The sequence below is a fragment of the Mchenga conophoros genome, linkage group LG3, assembly GCF_057382185.1.
Source record: "Mchenga conophoros isolate Kocher_MC1m ecotype Shallow Benthic linkage group LG3, M_conophoros_male_GT1.1, whole genome shotgun sequence".
Classification (NCBI taxonomy): domain Eukaryota; kingdom Metazoa; phylum Chordata; class Actinopteri; order Cichliformes; family Cichlidae; genus Mchenga; species Mchenga conophoros.
Window position 1 is genome coordinate 47,622,921 of NC_140528.1, and position 25,386 is coordinate 47,648,306.

At 37.4% G+C, this 25,386-nt stretch overlaps 2 protein-coding genes and 1 long non-coding RNA gene across 4 annotated transcripts; 2 read left to right on the forward strand and 1 right to left on the reverse strand.

The window, feature by feature from the left end:
• Positions 1-1,136: 1,136 nt before the first annotated feature.
• Positions 1,137-6,296, reverse strand: LOC146579076 (low affinity immunoglobulin gamma Fc region receptor III-A-like). Its single transcript, XM_085260905.1, has 6 exons — positions 6,263-6,296; positions 4,408-4,467; positions 3,839-4,105; positions 3,167-3,412; positions 2,771-2,938; positions 1,137-2,211 (listed from the first exon to the last, which is right to left on the reverse strand). The coding sequence occupies exons 1-6, from the start codon at positions 6,291-6,293 to the stop codon at positions 2,141-2,143; spliced, it is 843 nt and encodes a 280-aa protein (XP_085117031.1). The 5' UTR covers positions 6,294-6,296; the 3' UTR covers positions 1,137-2,140.
• A 6,017-nt stretch (positions 6,297-12,313) lies between these two features.
• Positions 12,314-23,520, forward strand: LOC146579077 (butyrophilin subfamily 3 member A2-like). 2 transcript variants are annotated; one of them, XM_085260879.1, is made up of 6 exons: positions 12,314-12,423; positions 14,421-14,508; positions 14,703-15,041; positions 19,523-19,801; positions 21,292-21,411; positions 21,795-23,520. In XM_085260879.1, the coding sequence occupies exons 2-6, from the start codon at positions 14,430-14,432 to the stop codon at positions 22,247-22,249; spliced, it is 1,272 nt and encodes a 423-aa protein (XP_085117005.1). In that variant the 5' UTR covers positions 12,314-12,423; positions 14,421-14,429; the 3' UTR covers positions 22,250-23,520. The 2 variants fall into 2 exon arrangements, with proteins under 2 accessions (XP_085117005.1, XP_085116997.1); XM_085260871.1 differs by lacking the exon at positions 12,314-12,423 and having other exon boundaries at positions 13,731-14,508.
• LOC146579078 (uncharacterized) lies at positions 15,153-19,013 on the forward strand. Its single transcript, XR_014890281.1, has 4 exons — positions 15,153-16,075; positions 16,434-16,586; positions 16,959-17,044; positions 17,645-19,013. It is a non-coding gene; the product is annotated as an uncharacterized LOC146579078 (long non-coding RNA).
• Positions 23,521-25,386: the final 1,866 nt, after the last annotated feature.

Here is a 25,386-nt window from a genome sequence, read left to right on the forward strand (position 1 = left end):
ATTCTCTGTAAGATAAGATGTGATAATTATTAGGTTATCTACATTATTATGTAAATAACAAAATAACTTAAAGCTAAAATTGGGAAACGTAAAGTCCGAAGTCTTTATATTAGGGGCCACCAGTCAAACAAATGGTAAATGGTAAATGGCCTGCATTTGTATAGCGCTTTTCTAGTCCCTAAGGACCCCAAAGCGCTTCACACTACATTCAGTCATTCACCCATTCACACACACATTCACACACTGGCGATGGCAAGCTACATTGTAGCCACAGCTGCCCTGGGGCGCACTGACAATATTGTTTGCTCTGGGTGTACAGCTCTGTGTGTGACGTCTTCTTTTGCGCATGTGGGCCGCTTTGAGCGTTCACACTAGACCTGCAGTGTGAACGTAGCCTTGGTTCAGGGGGAGATGACAAAAAGAACTAAAAAACAAAGGACAAAAATGCAACCTAGAAATTAACTAGATGAGCTAAACTAGAACATAAATGAATACAAAAGATACATAAAAACTCAAACACTGGGTCACACGACCCAGTACCGTGACATAGATAAAGCTGTATGTCATCTGCATAGCACTGAAAATGTATGCCATGCCTTCTGATGATACTGCCTCATTCACTAAAGCTGTTTCTATGCTGTGATGAGCTCTGAAACTTGACTGAAACTCTTCAAATAAGCCTTTGCAGATGATCTGTTAGCTGTTCGACAACACCCTTTCAAGAATTTTTGAGATGAAAGCCATGTTGCAAACAGGTATTTTAGAATTACTTTACCCAATCTTCACTATTTCATATAAGACAAGTCTTGTGTTGGCAGTGTTATCACCATTTTTCCTATAAATGAACATTGTGTTGATGGCTTATGACATTTTAGCTTTATGTCTTAAGCTACATTTGTCATATTGTGTTGCTGCAAAGGCCACAGTGAGTATATTTTTAAAAATTTGCAACAGCACTCTCATACCTGTAATGAGGCAGAGTAAATAGAACTGTCTCTCTCTTTCATGTTTAATTTTAACACACTGCTACCTTTTAAATTAGAAGTGATGATGTGAGGTGGGTGAAGTTTCCTCTTTCATGTGAAGAATAAAGACGATGAAAAAATATGGTCTTGGGGTCATTTTTATTTCATGCAAACTGACACCATTTCATCAATTATAAATCAACACATTCACTGTTTATAGAAAAGCACAATCTAAAACATCAAAATTCTGCTAATAAACACAGAAATGTCCATTGTCTTCTCTCTAAATGCAACTCTTTTGACAGTTTTTTCCATACATTCATAGCTTCAATAACATTAAAATTCAAAAAAGAACATTAGAGACTAATGCATCCTTCATGTGTGGCTTTGGGTTGTACAAAAGAAGTGTTTCAAATCCTTTTCTGTTAAAACTGAGTTGGTACCTTCATGAACATGCCTGCTAGGGTTGATTCTCTTTTGAGTACAAATTAAATTTCAAAACATTCTTTTTTTTTCTTTTAAATGAAACCTGAAGCATTCTGGGAATTATATTTGAAACAACACATGATTTATACATTGTTGCTCTTCTACATTATTTACGCTAATACGATTTGTTCATTTATGAAATGCAATTATGAATAAAATAAAATAAAATAAAATAAGGTACCAAATTTAAAAACTTCTAGTCTTTTTTTATTTCACTTGCAGACACACAACTTAAGCTGTCAAGTGGCTTAGCATGTGACCACCAGTTAAAAATATATCTTATGTGCACATTCATTATGATACTTCACAGCCTTCAAACAACCTACATGTTGAAGTGAGGGTGCTCAGCTGCATACATTTTTGTATCTGGGTTTCTGGTGTGGTTATTGTCAGACATCATGACCTTCTGTTAAAAAAAGAAGCTGGTAAAGTTTGTCTTTCTCTCTGTGAGAAGATTCAGCTCCTGACACACAGTGTAACAATGATTGAATAATGACAAGACTTTAACAAATGCTCACAAAAACATCAGATAAATTTAAGTCTTGATCAATAATTTCTGTCTGGAGCAGAAAAGTGATGGACTGCTGAAAAAATCATTTATTTTCTTTTTTAATGATTACATTGTTTCTTCCACTAGCTTTTTAAACAGCTAGAGATGTTATAGTTTCAATATTTTCACGTTAGGCAAATTACCTTTCATCAACTTTGCTTCTTGTGATGAGGGTACGCATCGCCTGGGTAGAATTAGTTATGCTGACCCCTGCAGACATTGAAACATACAGACAAGTCAGGACCATAGTACAAAGATAACTATGAAGGAAGAATGTTTCCTCAGCTTGACTCGCACATGCCAAGGCTAATCACAAAGTACAGATAGTGCAACATAAAAAATACGCATTTATGATATTATGTAAGTACTATGCGATCATCATGTTGCCTAGCAACCACCTACCAAATAATAATACCAAATTTACAGTGTTTCAGCACAAGAACATCTTAAAAAAGGACAGCATGATTTTAATTTCATGAAAGTAGCATCCAATATGTAGTCACAAAACCTCAACTATGTATGTCATATTATTGCATTATCATGTTACCTAGTACCCATCTAAGAACAGACTAAAATTAAAAAACTTTAAAACTCTAAAAGAAATGTAGCATGGGCATGTATTCGTTTTTAAAATCTACTAAAAAAGGTGTAAGTCTTCATCTCTACTCTGGAGTGACATTGGAGAGGGCCAGGGCAGCCAATGCTTATGATTTGGTTTATTGGTTTCAAAGCTAAACAAGAAGTCATGTTCTATAATGGTGAGCCATACTTGGTGTCAAAGAAGTTTCTTCTATGTGACGTCTGGTGGTCTGTTGATGTTTCTGATGTTGAAATACTCCAGTCAGAAGGACCAAAATAATCACCATTAAAATACAGAAACCAATGCCGAACACAAGGTAGAGGTCTAAGCGAAGCACCTGAGGTGGAGCATCAGCTCCTAGAAAGATAATTGCATGCATTGTGTATTAGACATAATTATAATGATGTAAATTAATATAAACAATTTATATTAATATAAAAAATCAAACACAAACCCTAAACCATCAATTTATGTTATACATTCATCAAATAATGCGTATCTGAACACATGAACTTCATGTTTATGCAAAGCTTCAAAATGCATTGTAGATAAAACACACAGCTTTTAATTGTCTATAAAACTTACTTTCAACAGCTAGCCAGCTCTCTGGTGATTCTTCAGTCTTAGAAATGCCACATTTGTAGAAGCCTTCATCAGACTTGGAGACAATGGGGTTCATCATCTTTCCTGTTGAACTGATCCCAATGAAGGCACCATTTTTATAGAATTCAGCAGTGAAATTGGGGTGTGCATGCTTCTTTTTACAGAGCAGGGTCACATTATCTCCCTCCAACAAAGGATAGGCAGGACTCTCCAGGATCACAGGACCATCTGAATGTGAATGGCACATGACTTGAAAAGTTTCTTATAGAAAACTTGATTTCTGATTAAATTATATAATCTTTCAAATACTACAGGCAATAGGTCAAATATCGTTTTTAAGAAAAAAATGCATAACACATCATACAAACTTTGACGAAGATGCTTTTGTTATCAGAGTAATGCTTAATTTCCAAATATAATGTGCTGTATTTGCTACCAAAAACAACTGACCTAAAAATTGGTCATATGTCATTCCTTAAGCGAAATGTGTAAAATGATTCTTATTTACTTGTTTAAGCACACACACACACACACACACACACACACACACACACACACACACACACACAACACTGTAATTGATATACCAAACCAACAGATCTAAAAAGTGGATGGACTAAATATGTTTTTATATTTTTTGGTGTATGTGCATACCAGTTACAGTGATATTGACAGAGTTGCTTCTTTGTGTTCTTCCCATTTCACACCAGTATTCTCCACTGTCAGTTTTCGGATATGCATTGCTAATATTGCAAGGTCCAGTAGCTCTATCCCAGGTTGGAGCACATGTTCTAAGGTCTCCATTTATCTTTTTCATCACTCTCCATCCAGTCAGTCCACGTAGCCCTTCACAGCTGATTGTTATAGATTCTAATTCAAAGAACTGTTGTCTGTTTGGAACAACTTCAGGAAAACCTGAATCTAAAACAGAAAATCAAGATGTGTTATTGCTTATGTCTTTCAAAACACAAATGGACAATATTACTATATTTACTGAAACAAATGCACATGTATGCTGTATTTTAAGGTTTTTCTTAAATACAGATTTTTTTTTCAAAGTTGTATTCTAATGTAATGTTGTGTTGGAATGCACTATGCTTTTGCAGCTGTTGTAGCCCAAAAGTAAGTGCAATAGTTGCCGAACCTTTCACATTGTCATGAGACAATATTTACCTATTACATTTTTGTTATAAATAGATCAACATGAATTTTTAACTACTTACTATGTGTTTGAGAGTCACTGAATTCAGCTACTGTAACTGAGATCAACAGCACATTAATCACTGTAGGGATTAAGAATGATAGTTAAACATGTCAACTTTTTGAATATTTTTTTTTCATCATTACAGGCAGTGCAGAATTATTAGGCAAATGAGTATTTTGTCCACATCATCCTCTTCATGCATGTTGTCTTACTCCAAGCTGTATAGGCTCAAAAGCCTACTACCAATTAAGCATATTAGGTGATGTGCATCTCTGTAATGAGAAGGGGCGTGGTCTAATGACATCAACACCCTATATCGGGTGTGCATAATTATTAGGCAACTTCCATTCCTTTTGCAAAATGGGTCAAAAGAAGGACTTGACAGGCTCAGAAAAGTCAAAAATAGTGAGATATCTTGCAGAGGGATGCAGCAGTCTCAAAATTGCAAAGCTTCTGAAGCGTGATCATCGAACAATCGAGCGTTTCATTCAAAATAGTCAACAGGGTCGCAAGAAGCGTGTGGAAAAACCAAGGCGCAAAATAACTGCCCATGAACTGAGAAAAGTCAAGCGTGCAGCTGCCAAGATGCCACTTGCCACCAGTTTGGCCATATTTCAGAGCTGCAACATCACTGGAGTTCCCAAAAGCACAAGTTGTGCAATACTCAGAGACATGGCCAAGGTAAGAAAGGCTGAAAGACGACCACCACTGAACAAGACACACAAGCTGAAACGTCAAGACTGGGCCAAGAAATATCTCAAGACTGATTTTTCTAAGGTTTTATGGACTGATGAAATGAGAGTGAGTCTTGATGGGCCAGATGGATGGGCCCGTGGCTGGATTGGTAAAGGGCAGAGAGCTCCAGTCCGACTCAGACGCCAGCAAGGTGGAGGTGGAGTACTGGTTTGGGCTGGTATCATCAAAGATGAGCTTGTGGGGCCTTTTCGGGTTGAGGATGGAGTCTAGCTCAACTCCCAGTCCTACTGCCAGTTTCTGGAAGACACCTTCTTCAAGCAGTGGTACAGGAAGAAGTCTGCATCCTTCAAGAAAAACATGATTTTCATGCAGAACAATGCTCCATCACACGCGTCCAAGTACTCCACAGCGTGGCTGGCAAGAAAGGGTATAAAAGAAGAAAAACTAATGACATGGCCTCCTTGTTCACCTGATCTGAACCCCATTGAGAACCTGTGGTCCATCATCAAATGTGAGATTTACAAGGAGGGAAAACAGTACACCTCTCTGAACAGTGTCTGGGAGGCTGTGGTTGCTGCTGCACGCAATGTTGATGGTGAACAGATCAAAACACTGACAGAATCCATGGATGGCAGGCTTTTGAGTGTCCTTGCAAAGAAAGGTGGCTATATTGGTCGCTGATTTGTTTTTGTTTTGTTTTTGAATGTCAGAAATGTATATTTGTGAATGTGGAGATGTTATATTGGTTTCACTGGTAAAAATAAAAAATTGAAATAGGTATATATTTGTTTTTTGTTAAGTTGCCTAATAATTATGCACAGTAATAGTCACCTGCACACACAGATATCCCCCTAAAATAGCTAAAACTAAAAACAAACTAAAAACTACTTCCAAAAACATTCAGCTTTGATATTAATGAGTTTTTTGGGTTCATTGAGAACATGGTTGTTGTTCAATAATAACATTATTCCTCAAAAACACAACTTGCCTAATAATTCTGCACTCCCTGTAGTGTTGATTCCTGCATTTAGCACTGAGCAGTTACAAATTCCATAATTAATTCATTAATATTTATAAGTGTGTTTTAGATATGTTAATTTGCCCTTTAATTTCATAGGTGCATTTTTTCAATATTTGATTCAGTATGTTTGTATAGATAGACAAGGATCAGTACTCACAGACTTTGATATCAGCAACTCTGGCCTCCATGTTGTCTTTCTGCTGGCTGTGTGAGTGTCAGACTGAAATGAGGATGAGTTGTTTGTAAGAACTTCCTCTTCCTGTGTTTCTGCCTAGCTCACCGACAGGTTTTAGTCTTCCTGAGACAGAGAAATGCTCTGTGTTTAAAAGAACATTGTGTGCATAAAAGGATAAACAAGGATGTGGTTTCCACTCCATTTACATGCAATCAAATCAAAAAAGCCCCTAATTCAGCCTAAATGTGATTATTTGATGCACTGTTCTTTGTTTTACATGATTAAAAAAATGTCTGTTTCTATGCAGCGGAAGAATGTATAAGATCACATAATAATCATGTATATGTAACCCTGCCAGTCCAAGGATCTCCCTCCACCCTGGACTCTGCGTTGTGTGATTTTGGTTTGGATTGGGGTGCACAGTAGAGAGACCAGTCATTCAATATGTGGTTCGGACCACAGCGCTTATTTAGACACTGGGGCATAAACAACTCCAACTCAGCTGCTGGCATCTTAACAACATTTCTTGGTTTCAGGTACGTGTATGAGGCAAAATTTACATAACAACACTACTAGCAAACTCTAGCTGAAGAACTAATTCTTCATCTTCTTCATCATTGCATCAATGAGTCCTCTGTTAGCAAGCAGAAGTGTTGCCCCAAATCGCCACAGATATTTCCAAACATAAATACACTCTCATCAGACAGTACATGAACATCTCAATAAATACAGTATATTCATAGTTTGACTGGACAATCACCATTTTACAAAGTATAATACTGATTTTTAAACTAAACCCATGTGGAATGCCAAAGACAGTGCTTACTTTGCAAAGTAATCACAGAAAACTCTGAGCCAAGATGGCGCCCTCACAAACTGGAAACTCGACCTAGGGTGTCCTGTAGGGGACAATTGTCAAAATTGCTCAAATCTACAGTGTATATGCAGCTCAACAGTGACACCCTGTGACTTATTATTTGTAAGTCACTACCTTACAAATACAATAAAGATCTTTTATTTTAAACATGATTATGCATTCTATGTTAAACTTTTATCATTTCAATCCATTGAAATATAAAATGATATGGATGGATTTGTGTGTCCCAGGGATCCCAGGTGCTATGTTGTCTTTCGGACTGCCTCAAAGTAATTTTGGAAAACAGTCAGGCGACTTAGAAGGGGAAAGTGGTGCTCCACCCACACTGTGTAGAGTGCGGGTGGAGTCTCGCTGTCTTCAACTCAGGATATTGTCGGATGGTGGAAGGAGTACTTGAAGTTCACTAACATGTCTTCCGTAGAGGAAGCAGAATCTCTGGATGAGGTAGATGACTCATCTACTCTGAGGGTAAGGTCACTGAGGTAGTTACACAACTCCATGGTGGCAAGAGGGCTTGGTGTGGATTAGGTTTTCCGTGTGTTCCTGAAGGGCCTTTCAGTTAGACTTCTTACGTAGTGGCTTGTTTGTGTAAAGATGACCTCAGAGGCTTTGAGTCTGTGTGTATGTGAACAGGATGGGAAGGGTGAGTGAGTTACACAGCCTGTTTGAATATATTGTAAATGTACAATATATTCAATTGACTATTTTTATTGAGTATATTGTGATCAGCAAACCACAAGTTTTAAAGAGAAAAAGTAAAAGGAGATTATGTCAAAATGGATGAGAATGAACTGAGGATGAATCTAATTGAAGATAAATTTCATAAACTGAATGAAAAAAGGAGTGAAGCATATTCATATGTGACTAAATTTTCAAAAGTAATGGGATTATTGTTAATTCCATGTTAAGTAGAAAATGGAAAAGGAGAAAAAGTAATAAAGTTGTTTTAAAGTTGAAACTTTCAACTTTCAACTTTAAATTGTCTAAATGCATGTTCAATCATCCAGGTAAGGAAATCCCAAAAAGGTGATTCTGTTCAACTGGACATTTTCAGTGGGAGAAACGTTTTGTCACTCATCCAAGTGACACCTTCAGTCTCAGTTGAAGATTATGCAAATGCATCGTTTATAAGGTTGGGGAAACCTGCATTCAGCTGCAAATTGATTTTATATTTTTTGTCTTTTTTTCTCTGCTCATTTTGCTGTGTTGGAATATAAACTCTAACGGATCTTGATCTTCATTGTTTACTCGAATAACTGAACTAGATCCAATTAATCCAAGAGCGCCCTAACCCATTCTAGCGAGCCCACCCTACAAGCTACAGAGAAGCAAACCAAAGTTAAAGGCTATTTTCTAAAAGTGCATTTTCTAAAAGGCAAAAACATCCAATGTACCTGAGTGTGGGGGTAATTCTTTAAAAAAATAATTTAAAAAAAACAACCATTTTTAGGCATGTATATAAAGTTCAATCATTTCTGCCATTCAATACCAAAGAAATCTAAACTGGTAGATGGTGCCAAAATGCTCCAATGGCAACATGTCTGGCAATGAGTTTATCAAAAGTTTTATCACCTTTTACTGTTTCACTTCAGCAGCATCAATCTTTATATAATGTCCATACATCGGTTCCTGGTTTTCTGGAGTTTATTGTCTACTGAAGCATATTTTTGAAAGTAGTTTTATGCAATAAAATCCAAAAATAAATTAGAAGAGGTTAAAATATACTTACTTTTTCTATCTTCGAGCCTCAGTATAATTGACACAGTAGAATCAACTATAATATTTACATCTCTGATGAAATCTCAGAAGCGATAGCTTTATTTTAATACCAAGATTGTTTACATGGAGTTTGTTATAGCAAAGCAATACTGTTCATTTTGTGTGTGGTTTTTTTAAGCAGGAAGCTCAGAAAGACATTTCAGACTCAAATAATAGCTATTAATTTCTGCTGAATATATTTGAAAGGTTAACATGTGAAAAATTAAATAAAAAGCAGCTTTTTCTAAATCAGTTTCCATGAAATATTTATATATATTTTTTAAATAAATCATGGAATAAATAAAGAGTGCATAATTGGTTTCTATACATACAGTATATACACGGGTGTGTACAGTAAGGAGTATAAACAGCACATAGTGGTTCAGCAGCAGGTATGGTGGATGTTTAAATTAAGACAGTTTAGCCTGTGGAAAGAAACAATGTCAGAGGTTAGGAGCTGTTACAGTGTTCAGTGTGTGACGGGTCTGCAGTGATGATACCTGCTTGTTTCCTGATTGGAAGTCAGTTCAGCAGAAGTGATGTTTTCTGCAGACCTCACTGTCTGCTGTAGTCTGTTTTTGTCCTATTTGGTGGCTGATCCAAAAAAGCAGTGATGGACGAGCAGAGAACAGAGAAGATTACTGCAGAGTGAAAATGGATCAACAACTTCAGCTGAAACAGTTCTCTGCCTGCTACTTCTTCATGTTGTGACCTCCTCTATCGGTTTGTTACAGAGATTTTCACCATGACGTGAAAGCAGCTCCCAGTGACTCTAATATGCAGTAGTGTTTGAACATGTGTAGCAGGGCTCTTTGACTCTGGCCGGATGCTCAGGGAATATGTGAATATTTGAGCTTCACCCTGTTTTAAAAACACTAAAACGTTTCATGTTTCCTCTCTGTGTCTCAAGTTATCCTCAGTTCCATCTCAGCTAATCGTGTCCACTCATGACAATGATGCCATGTCATGTTGAGCCCCTGGTTGAGGACCATGAATGGTGGAGACTGGACCTTCCTCCTGACCCCGAAGACCCACAGAGCCAGCACAGGCATGTGCCCTTTAAAACTGAAACCTGGGAGGACGGAGCTGCTCAAGGATGGCCTGAAAAGCTCCAACGCATTGATCAAGATCAAGAAGGTGGAGCTCTCAGGTGAAGGAATATACAGATGTTTCCCAGAGTTACAGAGTCATGTTTTTTTTTCTCTCTCTCTGTTAATTAAAAACATTTTTTTCACAGTCAAACGTTGCTAAAACTGCAGTGACAACAGCAGCACTGTGATCCAGACCTCTGCAAACAGCAGCTGTGAATGAAAAATAACAAAATTAGAGGTAAAAATATTCTTTGTAAAGATCACAATAAACAGTGACCTGCTTTGTGCCCTATTCTCAAATAAGTTGGAGCTTTGTAGAAAATATAAATAAAAACAGTGATTTGCAAATCACATAAACTCATTTGATTCACAGCAGAACATAGAAAACACCAAGTGTTAAATTGAGACCTTTTACTATTTATTGAAAAAACATCAACTCAGTTTGAAGCTGATGGCAGCAACACAAAAAAGCTGGAGGGATAGTTTGTCACTACCTGGCAGCAGGTCAGTAACATGAAATAAAAAGAGGCAGAGCTTCACCTGTCAGCAAAACCCTGTTTCTACTAATCATGGAACAATTTCAGAATAAAAGTGCAAAGACTTTGAGTTCTCCTTCAGTAACGTCTCCTGTGTGGGATGTTCTTATTTTTAGGCGGAGGAGGACTGATCGCTGCTGCTGCAGCAGTGAGTTTCTTCCTCCTGCTGATCCTGGGTGGAGCAGGTGGATACTGACTTAGACAGAGGTCAGTCTCTATCAGAGCACTTTCATCAAATATGATTGTTTCTGTTGTTCCGTCTCTGCTTTGAAGTTTCTTAAACTTGTGATATTCAGTTGTGTTTTGTTTTAAAGAGTGACTCCTGCTCACACACCAGAGGAGAGGCCTTGATGAAGAGAGCCTCAGCATGTGGACACCAACAGCTGGACACAAAGAGTCAGAAGAAGAGATCCTAGAAGCTGCTGAAGAGAAGACTTGAACATTTCTTATTGAGCAGAAGTTTGGATTTCAGCTTGAATCTCAACACCTGTCACTCATTAGAAGCTGGGAAATGAAGGAAGGAAACACAGAGCCTGATCTGATCACAAAGACCTCTGACGTTTGTCTTTAAAGGTCAGAAACTCTGCAGCCGACCTGGAGCTACAGGCTGGTTCACCTGAAGACCTCAGAGGCTGAACACACAGAGCTCCAGCTGTGCTGCGTCCTTTCAGTCCAATACCAGCGCTGGACACTAGAGGTCACCATTTGATTTAGTGTCAAAACATTAAAAACACTGACGCTGACTTGTTCCACACAGTGGGAGCCTATAAACATGTCAAAGAGTCTTTTAAAACTAATCTTATATACTTTACATCATTTTAAATATAATTATTTTCTATTTATGTGACTACATGTGTATTTGATTTTTAGTCAAATTCATATAACATACATGATAAACATGAAGTGAAAAAATTTTTTTGATAAGAAAAAGATTATTTAAAAACATTCAGGAACATTGCACATGTACTGTTTTGTATTTAAATGGTTGTAACCTATTACTGTAATGAACAAAACAGAGTCGTGAAGCACGGCAACAGAATAAAGGCAAAAGAATTTGAAGCATAGATGAAATACATTTCATGAAAGTTTGACCATATTTGACCCAAAATAAGAGATCAGAGGTCCAAAGTAACCTGATATTTACAAACCCCATGTATCATTCGCTACATGCTGTCAGTACCAACAATGACATAGTTTTAAATAAATGGCTCTATATAACATTATCATTACTCTGACTTTCAGGTTGATCCGTTGAACTTGGGGAGAGGTCAGAGGTCAAACGTGATATGATATTGTAAGTCTTTGTACTTTATAAATGTTGAAATTACACAGCACACTTTTTTAAGAATCATAATTTTTGACTTTTAAGTTTTTTTGTCAATTTTCAACCAACAACTCATAAAGTTTACCGTGAAGACCTCGATGGATGTAAGCCAGATTTTATTGGATTTTTATAACATGATCCTGCTCTACACCCTACAGAGTTTTATCAGAATACATTCAAACTTTTAGAGCTGTTGTGTTTACAGACAGAATGAAATGCAAATGTTGCCAAAAACATGAGCTTCTTGTTGAAGGTACTAAGAAACTCCTGAAACCATTTTGAGCTCCTCTTTGGTTTTTTACACATGATCGGATTCGGCATTGAACTGATGCAATATGCAATCAAGGTCATCCGTCCCTGTGTTCGTCATGCTCAGCGTTTATGTGATAAACACCAAGGAACGTGCAGCAGTGAACGTTAGAAACTGATCAGTCTGGTTCGCAGTGACTCGTTAATCATTGTCTCAGTCTTCGTTTCCTGCTCGGCTCCAGCGACTTGTTTCACTTTGAGAGTGACAGATTGAATCACTGTGTCAGCGTCTAGGGTCTTTATCTGTGGTAAGTCTTTTTTTTTATTTGTTTGTTTTCGTTTTTCATTTGTTTTGAGTCAGAGAACAAACAAACAAGAACCTTATAACAAAACACTAAAAATGTGAAAAACAAAGGGATTTTTTCTACATGTTACTGAATAAACTCTGAATAAAATCAGACTGTTGTTTCTCTGTCAAACTGTGAGCACATACAAGATGAAAAATGTCTGTCAGTTGTTAAAAGTTCCCACAAAGCTCCAAATGTAGCAGCAAAAAGCTGTATTATGTTTATAACGAACTGTTCTTGGAATCGTGCAGAGACCTGCACGTAAAGCAGGACTTTGTCTCATCAAGGTGACTTAAAATAAACTCTGAGCTTTCAGTTTTAGTCATGTGCTTAAGTTACACTGATACTGAGCAAGTTAATTTTAAACTAAAAGATCATAGTCTAATCTGATCTGTGTTCCTGGTGAGTGTTTGATGGGTCACCTCCAGCCTTGGCTGAGCCTTTGTGCTTTTCTTTCATTTATTTGCCCAAAAGAGATAAAACACAGAGCTGACTGACTGCAGCAGGTTTCTCAGATTTTCTTTCTGTCAATGCCACAGGCTGGTTCTGATTGGTCTGCTGTTTACAGAGTGGGCGGAGTAAACTCACATGAAGAATTTCAGTTTCTTCTTTGAAAATGACTGCTTGATACAAACTCAGGAGCCCAGCTGTCTGACACGACTGAAGATGAAGCACGTTTGTAGAATTTACTGAGATTAAAGTGTTAAACTGTGACAATCATCAGTTAACACGACTTTTCAGCTGTTTGGGGGCAGAGACAGTTTCCTCAGAAAAAAACCCTGTATGTTTGGAGGTGTTTGGTTGATTTTAAGCTTTAAGCTCAACAGGTTTATTCTTTACTCTGTCAATCAAAACGAGAGAGCTCACTCTTCTGCTTTCAAAGGAAAATATAGCAGCAGCTACTACTACACTGTAAAAACCCACATGTCCTTCTCAGGACTTTTATTTATTTGGCAATCATGTTGTTGTTGTTCACAGTTTTGAACTAGATGTCATCCATACTCTGCTGATTAATCACTTAATCAAATTGAGCACTTTTCAAAATTATAAAACATTTGTTGGTGTTGTTTTTAGGATTTTAAGCCTTTAAATGACAGCTTAAACATCTGATGTATTAATTATTTATTCAAACAAACTCACAAAAAATAATTTTCCATATAATAAATAGGATGAGGATGTGTCATTGGGGTGATTAGATTCTTGGGCATGTCAAAGAAAAGCAACATCATCGATTTGATTGCACTTTTTGTGTAGTGTCTTTCGACACAAAAATGCCCCATTCACTTCTACTGAAACCACATTCTTTATGCTCTCTTGTAATACTGTTGTAGTATAAAACCATGCATCCTGTAATGTCAGCATTTTATTTTGAAGAAAAGTTGTATTTTTTGACATGTATCCTGTATTCCCTCAGATTCAACCATTTTCCCATTGTAGGCTAATGCACGAAATTCTTGTCTTTTTGCAACTGGTGTGACCACCAGGGAGCCCCAAGAGTGATTTATATGCACGTGTGTGTGAAACTACTTTTAAATCAACATCTGTTTCATTATTGAGCACATTTATTATGCAAACTGCACCAGCACTGAAAACTTTAACAACTAAAGATAAGCACAACAGAATATATGTATAAATTTGAAACTGTGTAACTGATATCACAGGTAAATGGTTCTTAGCAATTTTCTACTCTGAGTACTGAAAGGGATTAATTCACAGAATGTTTTCTCTATGGATGTGCTTTCAATCTTACATGCAAATCCAACCACCAACCTTCAGATTAGCAGATGACCTGCTCTACCTCCTCCAAATCCGCAAAAAACATCAACAATTCTGTGTTTTTCTGTTAATATGGGGTGCTGTGTGTACATTAATGGCTGCAATATAAGAAAAAGTGAAAAATTTAAGGGGGTCTGAATACTTTCCATACCCACTGTATTTATATTATTTTTACTATGCAGAAATCGAGAATGCGTTCAATGAAGGACAGGCTTCTCTTGTTTTTCTATCATGATGTTATCCTTCTTCTTCTAACATGGCATTGTGGAGGTAAGTTGCAGAGTAATATTGAACAATGAACATAATGTTAATGTGGTGAGAGTTTTTGTGTATATGTTTTGGGAGTGTTGCAAGACAACTGGAAGAAAGATATTAAGAAAACACCACCTGGGAAATTGCAGCCCAAGAAAAATTACCCAAATGAAGTGTAATTATATTATTCGTTTATTATACTTTATCCACAGGTCAGTCTCACATGATTGGTCCAACTGAACCATTGGTTGCAATGACAGGTGATGACATCATTTTACCATGCCAGCTAGATCCAGCTAGGGATGCTGTTGACTTGACTGTGGAATGGTCTAGACGTGACCTTAAACCAAGATTTGTCCACTTAAAGCGGGACGATGCGGAGCTCGTGACTCAGAATACTTTATACTCCAGAAGAACATCACTGTCTGTCAACAAACTGAAATGCGGTGACATTTCATTGAAACTCTCCAAAGTGCAAGTCTCTGATGCAGGAATGTATAACTGCCTTGTTCCTGAAATTGGTGCAGAAACTGGGATGGAGCTCATTGTTGGTAAGTTGATATCAATACCATTTGCTCTTAAAAAAAAAAGAAAAACATTAAGGGATGGGATACTGACAAATAACAGAAGGTTACCTTGGATGACAAGATGGAGGAGGAGCATATAAGTTGAATAAAATTTGGGAAAGACAGATTAGTTCTTACTTGAGCTAACATAGCTAACTGGATTGAGATTTGGACTGACCAGACGCATGGCATAGTTTATTGAGTTCTCAAGAAGTGCAGTTTACTAACAGGAGAGAGGTGTGGAACACTGAAAAAAAGGGACTGGCCATCTCTTGGATTTATGTAAGCATCTTGCATGTATTTAACACAATTGCCTCATGTTTTAAAGTTAAATGTAACTATATAGTGTAAAAACTACATGATATGCAGAAAGGGTGTATTAAATTGTTCATATCATGTTCAGGTGAAGTAAGTCAATAAGATAGCAACGTTAAATCTCGTGAAACCACGCGTGATTTCATCTCGCGGGCTTTGGATCGTGGTTTAAAAAAGGCATCCATCTCAGTCAAGTCGAGCAGCCAACTCTACGTTTTTGGTATGTCTTGATTTTTTGAATTAATATTTACCATATTTCAGCCAAATGTAGTTAAACGTCTAGAGTGTCGCCATGTAACATGCTAAAAAAGAGCCGTTAGCTTATTTGCTGTTTTATCTGTTGTCAAAGAATTGGCGCTTTTTCATTTGAATTTGTCTTTGGCACAAGAGCCGTAATATCACATTAAACCTAATTATGAGGCACTCATAACATAATTTGGTTTTCTGTGTGAATAGATTTGCCAACTGACTCTTCAGTTACATTGTGTATTTACTGCACCGTGGTGTTAGTGAGATTTTGGACATTGAACAGCTTTAGCTAATATCATCAGCGGCATTATGCTAGCTTACATCCCTACCCCTCCTGCCCTCACCTGCTGTCCTTTTGTTTTTGTTTTTGTTTTTTTTGCTGCACATTGAGAGACGACCTCTATTCTGCATTTCACCAGGAGTCAGCTGATGGATTGTGGGTTCAAGGTGTTATGGTAAGAAAGTATATTCTATTTTCGTTTCTGTAACTTAATTGTAATGGGTTTTTTATAATTATTAGGTGCATGCATACTCACCCTATTAATACAACTGAGAAATCCAAAATCTGCCATAGGTTTAACTTATACCTGTATGTATTGCCAGAAAGGTGATTACTGGACTCGCATTAATGCACACTTGAACTAAAATGAGGTTGTAACTTGTGGGTTGTTGGGTTGCAAATCAGAAACAAACATCTTTGGATTTTTTTTAATCCCATAAGATCTGGAAACACAGTTTTTATTCAACAAAACATTACTGATTAACCAAGCACAGTGCCTGCTGTTATTTCAAAATAATTTTATGTCATTTCAGATAAAATGCAGCATTCCAGTGCATCCCAACCATGCCTTTACAGTCAAGGTTTCTGACGGAGCTGAGTTTCTCTCTGACAGTCTGCTGAAAGTGTTTGCAAAGTGATCGGGGGAACAGGGCACAAAGCTAAAGGATGTAGCTGCCATTATGACAGTAAGAACTTTAAAATTCTTTAACTACAAAGTGTATATGTATTGCATTAGGTCAGTAAAAGATTTTTATGCTACATCCATTGAAACAGTCAACTATTACCTGTGAGTAATGATTCCACTAAAAGGATGCCATAATTTTCGTCATGCATTTACTGGCCCACTGAGAAAATTTTATCTTTTTTTTAAAAATAAATGTTCTGGAAACTATATATCCATAAAGTTGATGTCAAACAGGAACTTTTGCTATTGCTTTGTAGATGCTGGTGTTGCATGTTGACTGGTTTAAAAAGTCAAGAGTTTTTGTCTGGGATCATTTTCTTCTGTGCTACTGAAAAGTTCACAAATCTCTGTTTTCTTTGTTATAATACTCAAGGATGACATTAATGCTTGAAGTCCCTCATCAAAGTGCTCCGCATCTGTGTGAAAGACAATTGCAACATCTTGGTGCAGGAGTTCATGGTGAGTGTTTTATGAGTAGATTGTGGATTTGCAACATTTAAAAATGCATTTAGTTATCCACTTGATCCTCATTGGACTGGTTAGGACCAGTAGTCCTCTTTAATAATTTGAAGTTCACATGAGGCCTGGTAGTGAACTCGGCCGCCGGCCCTTGAGGCCCCACCCCCACCCCTGTATTAGGGGTCACATCAGTGTGAAAAAACTTTAAATTTGTCATTCTAATGAACAAAGGAAAATCCCACCAGTATTTACATTAGCTTTTGTTTGAAAAAAAAAAAAAGACCAACTGACCAACAGCTAACCAAATTGTGGGGCTGAAAGTCTAAATTCTAACATCTTCTGAGTGACATAACCTGGATTTCTGATGGGCCGGTGTCTTTCTAACAAAAACTAATGTAAAGCATTTGAAATTATTATGTTTTTCACCCTCTCTTAGAAACTCTGTTAGACCATGAATGGCAGCATGGCAGGCCACTCTTTGGCTATAGCTATTTACTATGTTGCTTGCATTGGTTTAAATTACTCTAACATTAGAACTGGTAGATTCAAAAGAGATGAGTTTAAAAAGGAATCTTAAAGAAATGTTTTGTGTTTAACCAGGACTTGACTGAGGCCACTGCACAGATTGAGAAAACCACAATGAACATCTGTCTCCAGAGATGCGCCAGGCAATGACTTTTCTGATGTTGTTCTTCAAGATCTGGATAACGTGACCTTTGCAGTAGCCATGCTGTTTGGACCTTTTTTATTCCTTCAACATGAGTTACCCATCACAACTCTGCTACACTTTTGAGGTGATTCAAAGGGTGGTAATGGAGTTGGATGCAACTCAGCTCTCAAGAAAAGCTCACAACTAAGACAAAACTGCTCCTGCAACGAAGCTCACTGTTATGCATGTGAGGTGACCAGCTCTAGGTGAGAGGACATTTAAATCTCACACTTGTTCTGCTGCATTTTTGAAGCTCAATTCCAGGAACAGATCGCAGGGTTCATTTTTATATACTCTGCAACTGCCATGAGGACGAGCTGTTTTTTGTTGTTGTTTGTTTTTCCTTTTGCTCTGTACAAGTTCTGTTTGTCTGTTTGGCAGCATTTTTAAATTTCTCTTTGTATTTTTTCTTTCTTTTACTAGTGAAGAGATGTAGCGTGAACAGTTATACAGTCTAAATATCCCATATGGGTCGTGTGAAATGGTATTTTCAGTTTCATTCAGTTGAAGTAAAGAACGTTGAATATTTCTAAGTGTGCTGTTTTGAACCAAGATGTCACAGTATGATCAGTGCTGTATTTTTTGACAGTCACTGTATCAATGTTATTTTTGCGTCTCTTGAATAAAGGTTTTGACCTGCAAGTGCTAATTTCTTTAGTTATTGGGGTAAAATGGGTAATGTTAATAGGAAGGTGTTTGCCAATTCAGTAACCTAATTTAATGTTAATGGAAACTAACATTACCTCAAATTGTTTAGTTATAATTGTTGTTTAACTGAATCTTGATGTCAGAGGCCTTAAATAGAATGTTTTGTATTGTTCTTTCCCAACATTTTTCAAAAGAAAGAGTCTAATTTCTTTGCTGCGATTGATTCCAGAGAACACGGAAGAACTGACATTATTTAACTGTTGATTTATATAGATTCAGTAGAGGAGTAATGTCTGTTTAATTCTTTACCTACTGCAGTGAAATTAGACATGTTGTTTTGAAAGGTTACTGGTGGATGCCAGCAACCATCTTGGAAGAGAACAATACAATCTGTTATAAGGCCTCCATTTGAAAATTGTGTATTTGATACTAGAATATAATAGCAAAATGTAATTTGAAGATAACATGTAGTATTTAAGTGACCAAGTAGTATTGGGTAAAAGTTATTGAATGGTGTTGGGATAAAGTGAGAAAATTGTGAAGGATTAAAATATTTCAAGAGCTCAAATTACTTCATCAAAACATGTTTAAGTCACATTTTATCAACACAAATTGCACAGATTTATTGAACATGAATAAACTGTGTTAATTTAACTCAATTGTTTAAGTTGCTGCCAAAGCAAAACATCTGTGTGCAACAAATGTCCACCATTGAATTAAGTAAATCCAACAACATATTTTTTTCAGTGAAGATAGTGAGGGTATTTAGAATTAGAGACATTTCATAGGGCATTAAGGCAAATGAGAGGAACATTTGGGCAGCTGGGTAAAAAACAACAAAAGAAAAAAGCATTTGACCTGAGCAGATGGACATTTAAATATATAACAGGATTAAATCGGACAACCATAATGGATCTTTAAAAGTGCATAGTAGTATTTATAATTACAATTTAAGCCACTGTACCATTTCAACAAAAAGCTTAAGTATATGGCGTGACCACAGAGTAATCGAAGGTAATCGGGAAGGAATTTGGACTAACATGAACCATTGAAATAATTCAAAAATGTTTTAATTCTTAACTTTGATTCCAAGTAACTTTTATCCTTATTTTACTCAGTAGGTTCTGTTTCTTCTGTAGTCATGGAGATATCCAAAGTCAAAAATGAAATCTTCTTTAAATGCAAATCTAACGGCTGGTATCCAGAGCCTCAGGTGATTTGGCTGAACAGTCAAGGAAACCAAATCACAGCTGAATCTACAAACAGTGCCAAAGGTTCTGATGACCTCTATACTGTCAGCAGCACTGTGACTGTGAACAAGAGACAGACCTACAGTCTCACCTGCAGAGTCCAACAGAAGAACATCAACCAGACTGAAGAAGCACATATCCATGTATCAGGTAGAAAAATGATATATGCCTGACTCAGGGCTGGACTGGGACAAAAATTCGGCCCGGGCATTTTGACTAGAGACCGGCCCACCAGGAATGGTGCCAAAAAGCCTTTGAATGAAAACAAACGCTGTTGTGACAGTGATGTAAACTGTCTTGTTGGTATTTATGTAGGATTTCTATACATTTTACATCAGATAAAAACTTTGGTTGTAAGATTCAGATAATTATTTATTATAAACTAGACATTTTAAATGAGAATAAGAAACAAAAGTATTTCTGTGTGCCCCCATTCCCTGTTAATTTCCCTAACTGGCCCCCTGGCAAAACTTTGCTGGACCCTCCCCTGCACAGTTTCCACCTGTCAGCTATGTAGAAAAGGATCCTGGTGTTATTTGTCTCTCAGAAATAGTTCATAACTTCCCTTTAGCCTATTGACGCCACCTAAAAGGTAAACCAGTTTCTCCATCACCTGTTCAGCTCTGATGATTCAGTAAGAACATCTCCTGGTTTCATCTTCATGTTTCCCTCTCACCAGATATACAAACCGATATCATGACCAGCAGCTTTACAGCTGTGGCTCCAGCAAACATCAGCTGATAGTAGAAATTAATATTAAATAAATTCTAACAACAGCTGATCAAACGTGCTGCTGTTGTTTAACGCGACATCCGCTGGTTCCCTGTTTCTGGCGCAAAGTGGGCGATAAATAAACAAGAGAGACGGGAATGGTGTCAGGAAAGCCAATCAGCTGATCATTGATCAGTTTCATGATTGAAGTAGCAACAGGAGAGGGAGGGGGAGAGAATGAGAGAAGAAGAAACAGCTGTGCTTTCTGGGGGCAAAATACCTCCAGCTTTGTGTCTTTTTCATTCTAGCTGAAGTACGGGACAAACTTTGTTTCTTTTCAGCTCAATACGAAACACGTAATTTTTTCTCTGAATACGGGACAATTCCGTTTTTTACGGGACGGTTGGCAACTCTACTAACTAACCTTATGAATAAAATAAAGTTCACTATCAGTAGTAGCACCCACCAGCTGTATAGAAACTCTGTCATGCTAGCTAGTACGCAGTACGAGTTATTGTAACTGACTGTAAAAAGTCAGCACAACGAAAATAAACTACAGAAAAACTTGGTTTATATCTGACCCAGATAGACTGCAGGTCATAACTTCTTACCTGAAATTCAGTTCACCTGCGGCCGTCTCAGGTCTCTTCTCCTCCTGCTTCCCCTCCTTTCCCTCATCCACCTGCTGGCCTCAGTGGAAGCTCCGCCATAGCCACCACCAAACAACTGTTATTTTTACATCATCTGGTCAATCCACCACCTTTCATTGTTTATACCGTTATAAAAGACAAACAAAAAAAAAACCCATCGGCCCACCGAGCAAATGCCCAGTATGCCCCATGACCAGTCCACCTATGGCCTGACTTTATTAGTTATTCACATTACTTCTTATTTACAGACAGTATATTCTGTGTGCTTTCTAATTTAAGGTGATTTCTACTTGGTCCAGTGTAATCCCGCTGTTCAGATTACTATCAACCTAGCTGTTTGCTTAATATTGATTGTTGCAACAGTATTACTAATATGGAAATGTGGACAAAAGAAAACCAGTAAGTTCTAACTTTATCATACTTTTCTGACAAACGCAGATAATCATTAAATTCATGGATGCATTAGTTTGGAACTTTAAACACGTACTGATTACTAAATTTATCCCTACCTTTGGAACCAACACAATCTATATTTTTTTAGTGTTCTAGTTTAAAATGTTTCTTAAAGACATAATATATATATCTACCTGATATTTATGAGGTTTCATTAACACTGTTTCATTGCGAATTATTTAACTTTTTTGTTATGTTGATTATGATTTTATTTTCCCCTGCAAATGTGAAATTTTGGGGGAAAAATGTTTACTGTAGCAAGCAAGTAAGTTTTTTAGCTCTCAGTGATATTACTTTTCAACATTTTTTTTTTCATTTTATTCACACAGAAATCAGCATACATGATGAGGATGAAAACAAACTACATCAAACAGAGATGGAGGAAAAATTACAGAGAGAATGTGAGGAAAAGAAAAGACTTGAAGAGGAGTTGCAGAACAAGGAGGACAACTTAAAACATGTCAGACAAACCATTGAAAAACTGATGGAGCAGAAGACATTTCTGAAGGACCAGAGAACAAAACTCAACACATTACTGCAGGAGGACAAGGCAGAGATGAAAGAGGCCATGAAAAAAGAGAAAGAAAACCCATTACTTGACAAAGAGAAAAAAAAGAGCAAGCTTGAAGATAAAAAAATTGACCTGGAAAAGAGAATAAAAGTACATGAAGAACTGTTAAATATGACAGAAAAGCTAATGGAGGAAACGGAGAACATTATAATCCAAATGACAGAAAGAAAGAGAAAACTAGAAAAGACAAGGAACAAATTATTAAACACTTGAGAGAGAAACAAAAAAAGTGAAAGAAATTTAGAAGAAACTGTCAGAGAAACAAGCGAGAAACACTGAACAGGTGTGTAAGTTTTTCTTTAATATATTTCTCAGAGGGAGAATCACCAATTAACTTAATATGCACAGAGAAACAAGGAAAAATTTCAAATGTCACCCAGAAAGATTCCAGTTGAACATGTTAATTCTATAAAAGCCAAGACAATAAAACATGCAGTATGTTGAACTGTAAACTGTAAAGCTGTATTTATAAAAACAAACTATAACTTCTAAACAATAGTGTTTTATTAAGGTGTACACGGCAAGTCCAAGAAGAAGACGCAACAATTTACTATGGACTTTAAACACTATTATTAAGCAGCAGTTTTTCAAAAACATCATTTTGTTCAGACTTTACTGAGTTGCATTTGAGTAAAACCTACATGGATTTTGTAAAGTGGACAGAATAGGAGAGACTACAACAATAATATTTTCCATTAACTAAAAGTAATGCTCTTGAAAGTGCTAATGTGTTATAAAAATAAATATTGATGTGTTTATTATTTAAGTTGATTTCTCATAATAATTTTACTGTTATAATTTATTCTGATGATTTAATCAACTGATCCGTGATGAAAACACACCTGTGTGTAACCATGTATTCTTATCTTGGTGGGAACAAAAATTTGGAAGTCAGCCAAACTTGTTGGGACCAACAGCCCTTATGAGGACCAAAATCCCGGTCCCCACAAGTTTGAAGGCATTTTTGAGACTCAGAATGTGGTTTTAGTGACAGGGTTAGAATTGGGTTTAAGCAGCTGGCATTTGTTCCTCCTAAGACGAGTAAATCTAAAAACCACAAATAAAAATAGTCACCCCACATCTACTAAAAATAGCTTTCAGGAGCGCAAACAGAGCCGAGAGGCGAACACATTCAGAGAAACAATGAAACAGGGTCTCCCTCTGCTCACCGAATGGACATTTGTCTTCCACAGCAGCGTTAATAACAGAAACAAAAGAATTTACAGCAACAATGCCATGAACAATTCTCCACTGCAAGTCTGCATGCTTTTTCGTGAGGGGAGGTTTGTAAAGGGATCTCCATGCTGGTTTGATGTCAGGTGCTAAGGAGAGATGGGTCCTCCTCACTGTGTCATTGTGTGCATTCAACTTGCCTTGATTGAGAGTTTTTACCAGCAGCCTATACAAAGTTTTCCAGAGGCCCCTTCCAGGGACACCCCTGCAACATCCACATTATCCAGTAAAGGACCAATGCAGTTCTTAAAACCAGGAAAAAGTCTGATGGAAGGATAAAGCTCTAAATGATTTGGAAACAGAGTGCCGTCACAATAACTTGCCAAAAGTGAACAGTCAACTCCACCTAATTTGCGTTTCCAATTATCGAAAAGCTGACCAACAACTCAAGTAGACCTTATCCTAAGCTGTGCAGCGAGTCCATCCGAATTATCCAGCCAGCTCTACCACCCTCTTCAGAGAAAAGACTTGTGCAGCATGGAGCCGTCTGGATAAAGTAGTCCTACCCCAGACAAGGCAATCCAGCAAGCTGCCAAACAGTGAAGGTTCTTCCAGCAACTAGTACAAAGATTCTGCCTGCTGTTGCATCCCTTTCCTCAGCAGAGCCCATACAGAAAAACACTCTTGTAAAAAGGTGGAAGAAGTGAAGCATTCAGCTTGCTTGAGTCCATCAGAAACAGAGATAAATCCAAACCCATATGACCAAGCTGCTGAAGAATACAGCACGATACCCTCCTCCATACTAGATCTGGGGGTCCTGTAAGCAGCCTCTGAATAAACTGAAAGTGAAAAGCAGCCCCTCTACTGACCAAATGGACCAGACCTTGTCCGCCTTCCTCTCTAGGGAGAAAAAGGACACTTTGAGGAATCCAGTGCAACTTATCCCAAAAAAAGTCCACCAGGATCCTTTGAATGTTAGACAAGAGGGTAACTGGGGGATCAACACAAGTCAACCGGTGCCACAGAGCAGAAGAAACCAGATTATTGATAACAAGAACTCGACCTCTGTATGACATGAAGTAAAAAACGAAAAAAAATAATATTATAGTGCAAATTTGCAAATAAAACAGCATATGCATCAAAATAAACTATTTCCAGCAGTGCAATTTCAGTTCTAAGCATCACAGAAACGATACAGAAAAGCATAAAGTCAAAATGACTTTAAAAAACACCAGTATAGGCTTATAAGGCCCTGAAGGTAAAAAAAAAAACAAACCCCCCCCCCCCCCCCCCCCCCAAAAAAAACCCCAAAAACAAACAAACAAAATGGCGTCAATTCCGGTTTCGGGCAGGTAATGGCGGACATGAGCTAGTTCGCGCAGACGTCTATTCCAATGTAGGAAGTGTTATGAACAGCTGATCGGATCGGCAAAGCGTGTTTCTGGAATATTATGTTTTTGTTGCTGCAAGTGCTTTTTATGCAGTTTTTGCAAAGCTATATGTGGAAGGAAACCGTGACCTAGGACAAGCTGATGGCATGAGATGTAAGTACAACTCCTCTGGTTTCATATGCAAAAAAGTTATTGCGCTAGCTTACATGGTTGCAGTGCTACAGGGATTTAAAAAATAGTTACGCAAAACGGAGCGTGTCCGCTCCGACCGGTCTTAAAGGGTTAACTTGTGTTCTTAAGAATTATCTTCTTGATAACACACATCCATACTTTGTAAGTTATCCCATTTCTTTTTGGCCTGCAAGGGGGTGACTTTCCCCTCTAGGCCCATCTTCTCCAGAATTGTCCTGATCACACAAAATAAATAAGAGAAGAGAGGAAACCATGGCAACTACTGTATGTTAATCCCTAAATCCACAAGTTTTCACTGCAGAACACCCGAGGAATACCGTCTGGACATCACAGGTTCTGTACAGCATGAGGGTTAATAAAACCGTACTCATGTTAATATGATGTGTAAATTGATTTATTCTTGTACCTCCATGCCTGAGTGGCCAAATTCATTACCCCAGGGAAGAGGTGATCATTATCTCTTCATTTTAATAAATTGAGCCGTTCTTTGTTCTCCACAACAATATCACAAAAAGGTTAATTTGCAAAAATCACAATTGGCTGTATGTAACCAGCAATACATCAAAGTTTGGTGCAAGACGCACCGAAGAAAAC

Coding starts and splice junctions, on each gene's coding strand:
- LOC146579076 (XM_085260905.1), bottom strand. CDS start 6,293: ATGGAGGCCAGAGTTGCTGATATCAAAGTCT. Junction 4,106..4,407: donor CAGTGACTCTCAAACACATA/GTAAGTAGTTAA, acceptor TTTCTGTTTTAG/ATTCAGGTTTTCCTGAAGTT. Junction 2,939..3,166: donor GAGCTGGCTAGCTGTTGAAA/GTAAGTTTTATA, acceptor TTATCTTTCTAG/GAGCTGATGCTCCACCTCAG.
- LOC146579077 (XM_085260871.1), top strand. CDS start 14,415: ATGCAGAAATCGAGAATGCGTTCAATGAAGGACAGGCTTCTCTTGTTT. Junction 14,509..14,702: donor TCTAACATGGCATTGTGGAG/GTAAGTTGCAGA, acceptor CTTTATCCACAG/GTCAGTCTCACATGATTGGT. Junction 19,802..21,291: donor AGCACATATCCATGTATCAG/GTAGAAAAATGA, acceptor TTCTAATTTAAG/GTGATTTCTACTTGGTCCAG.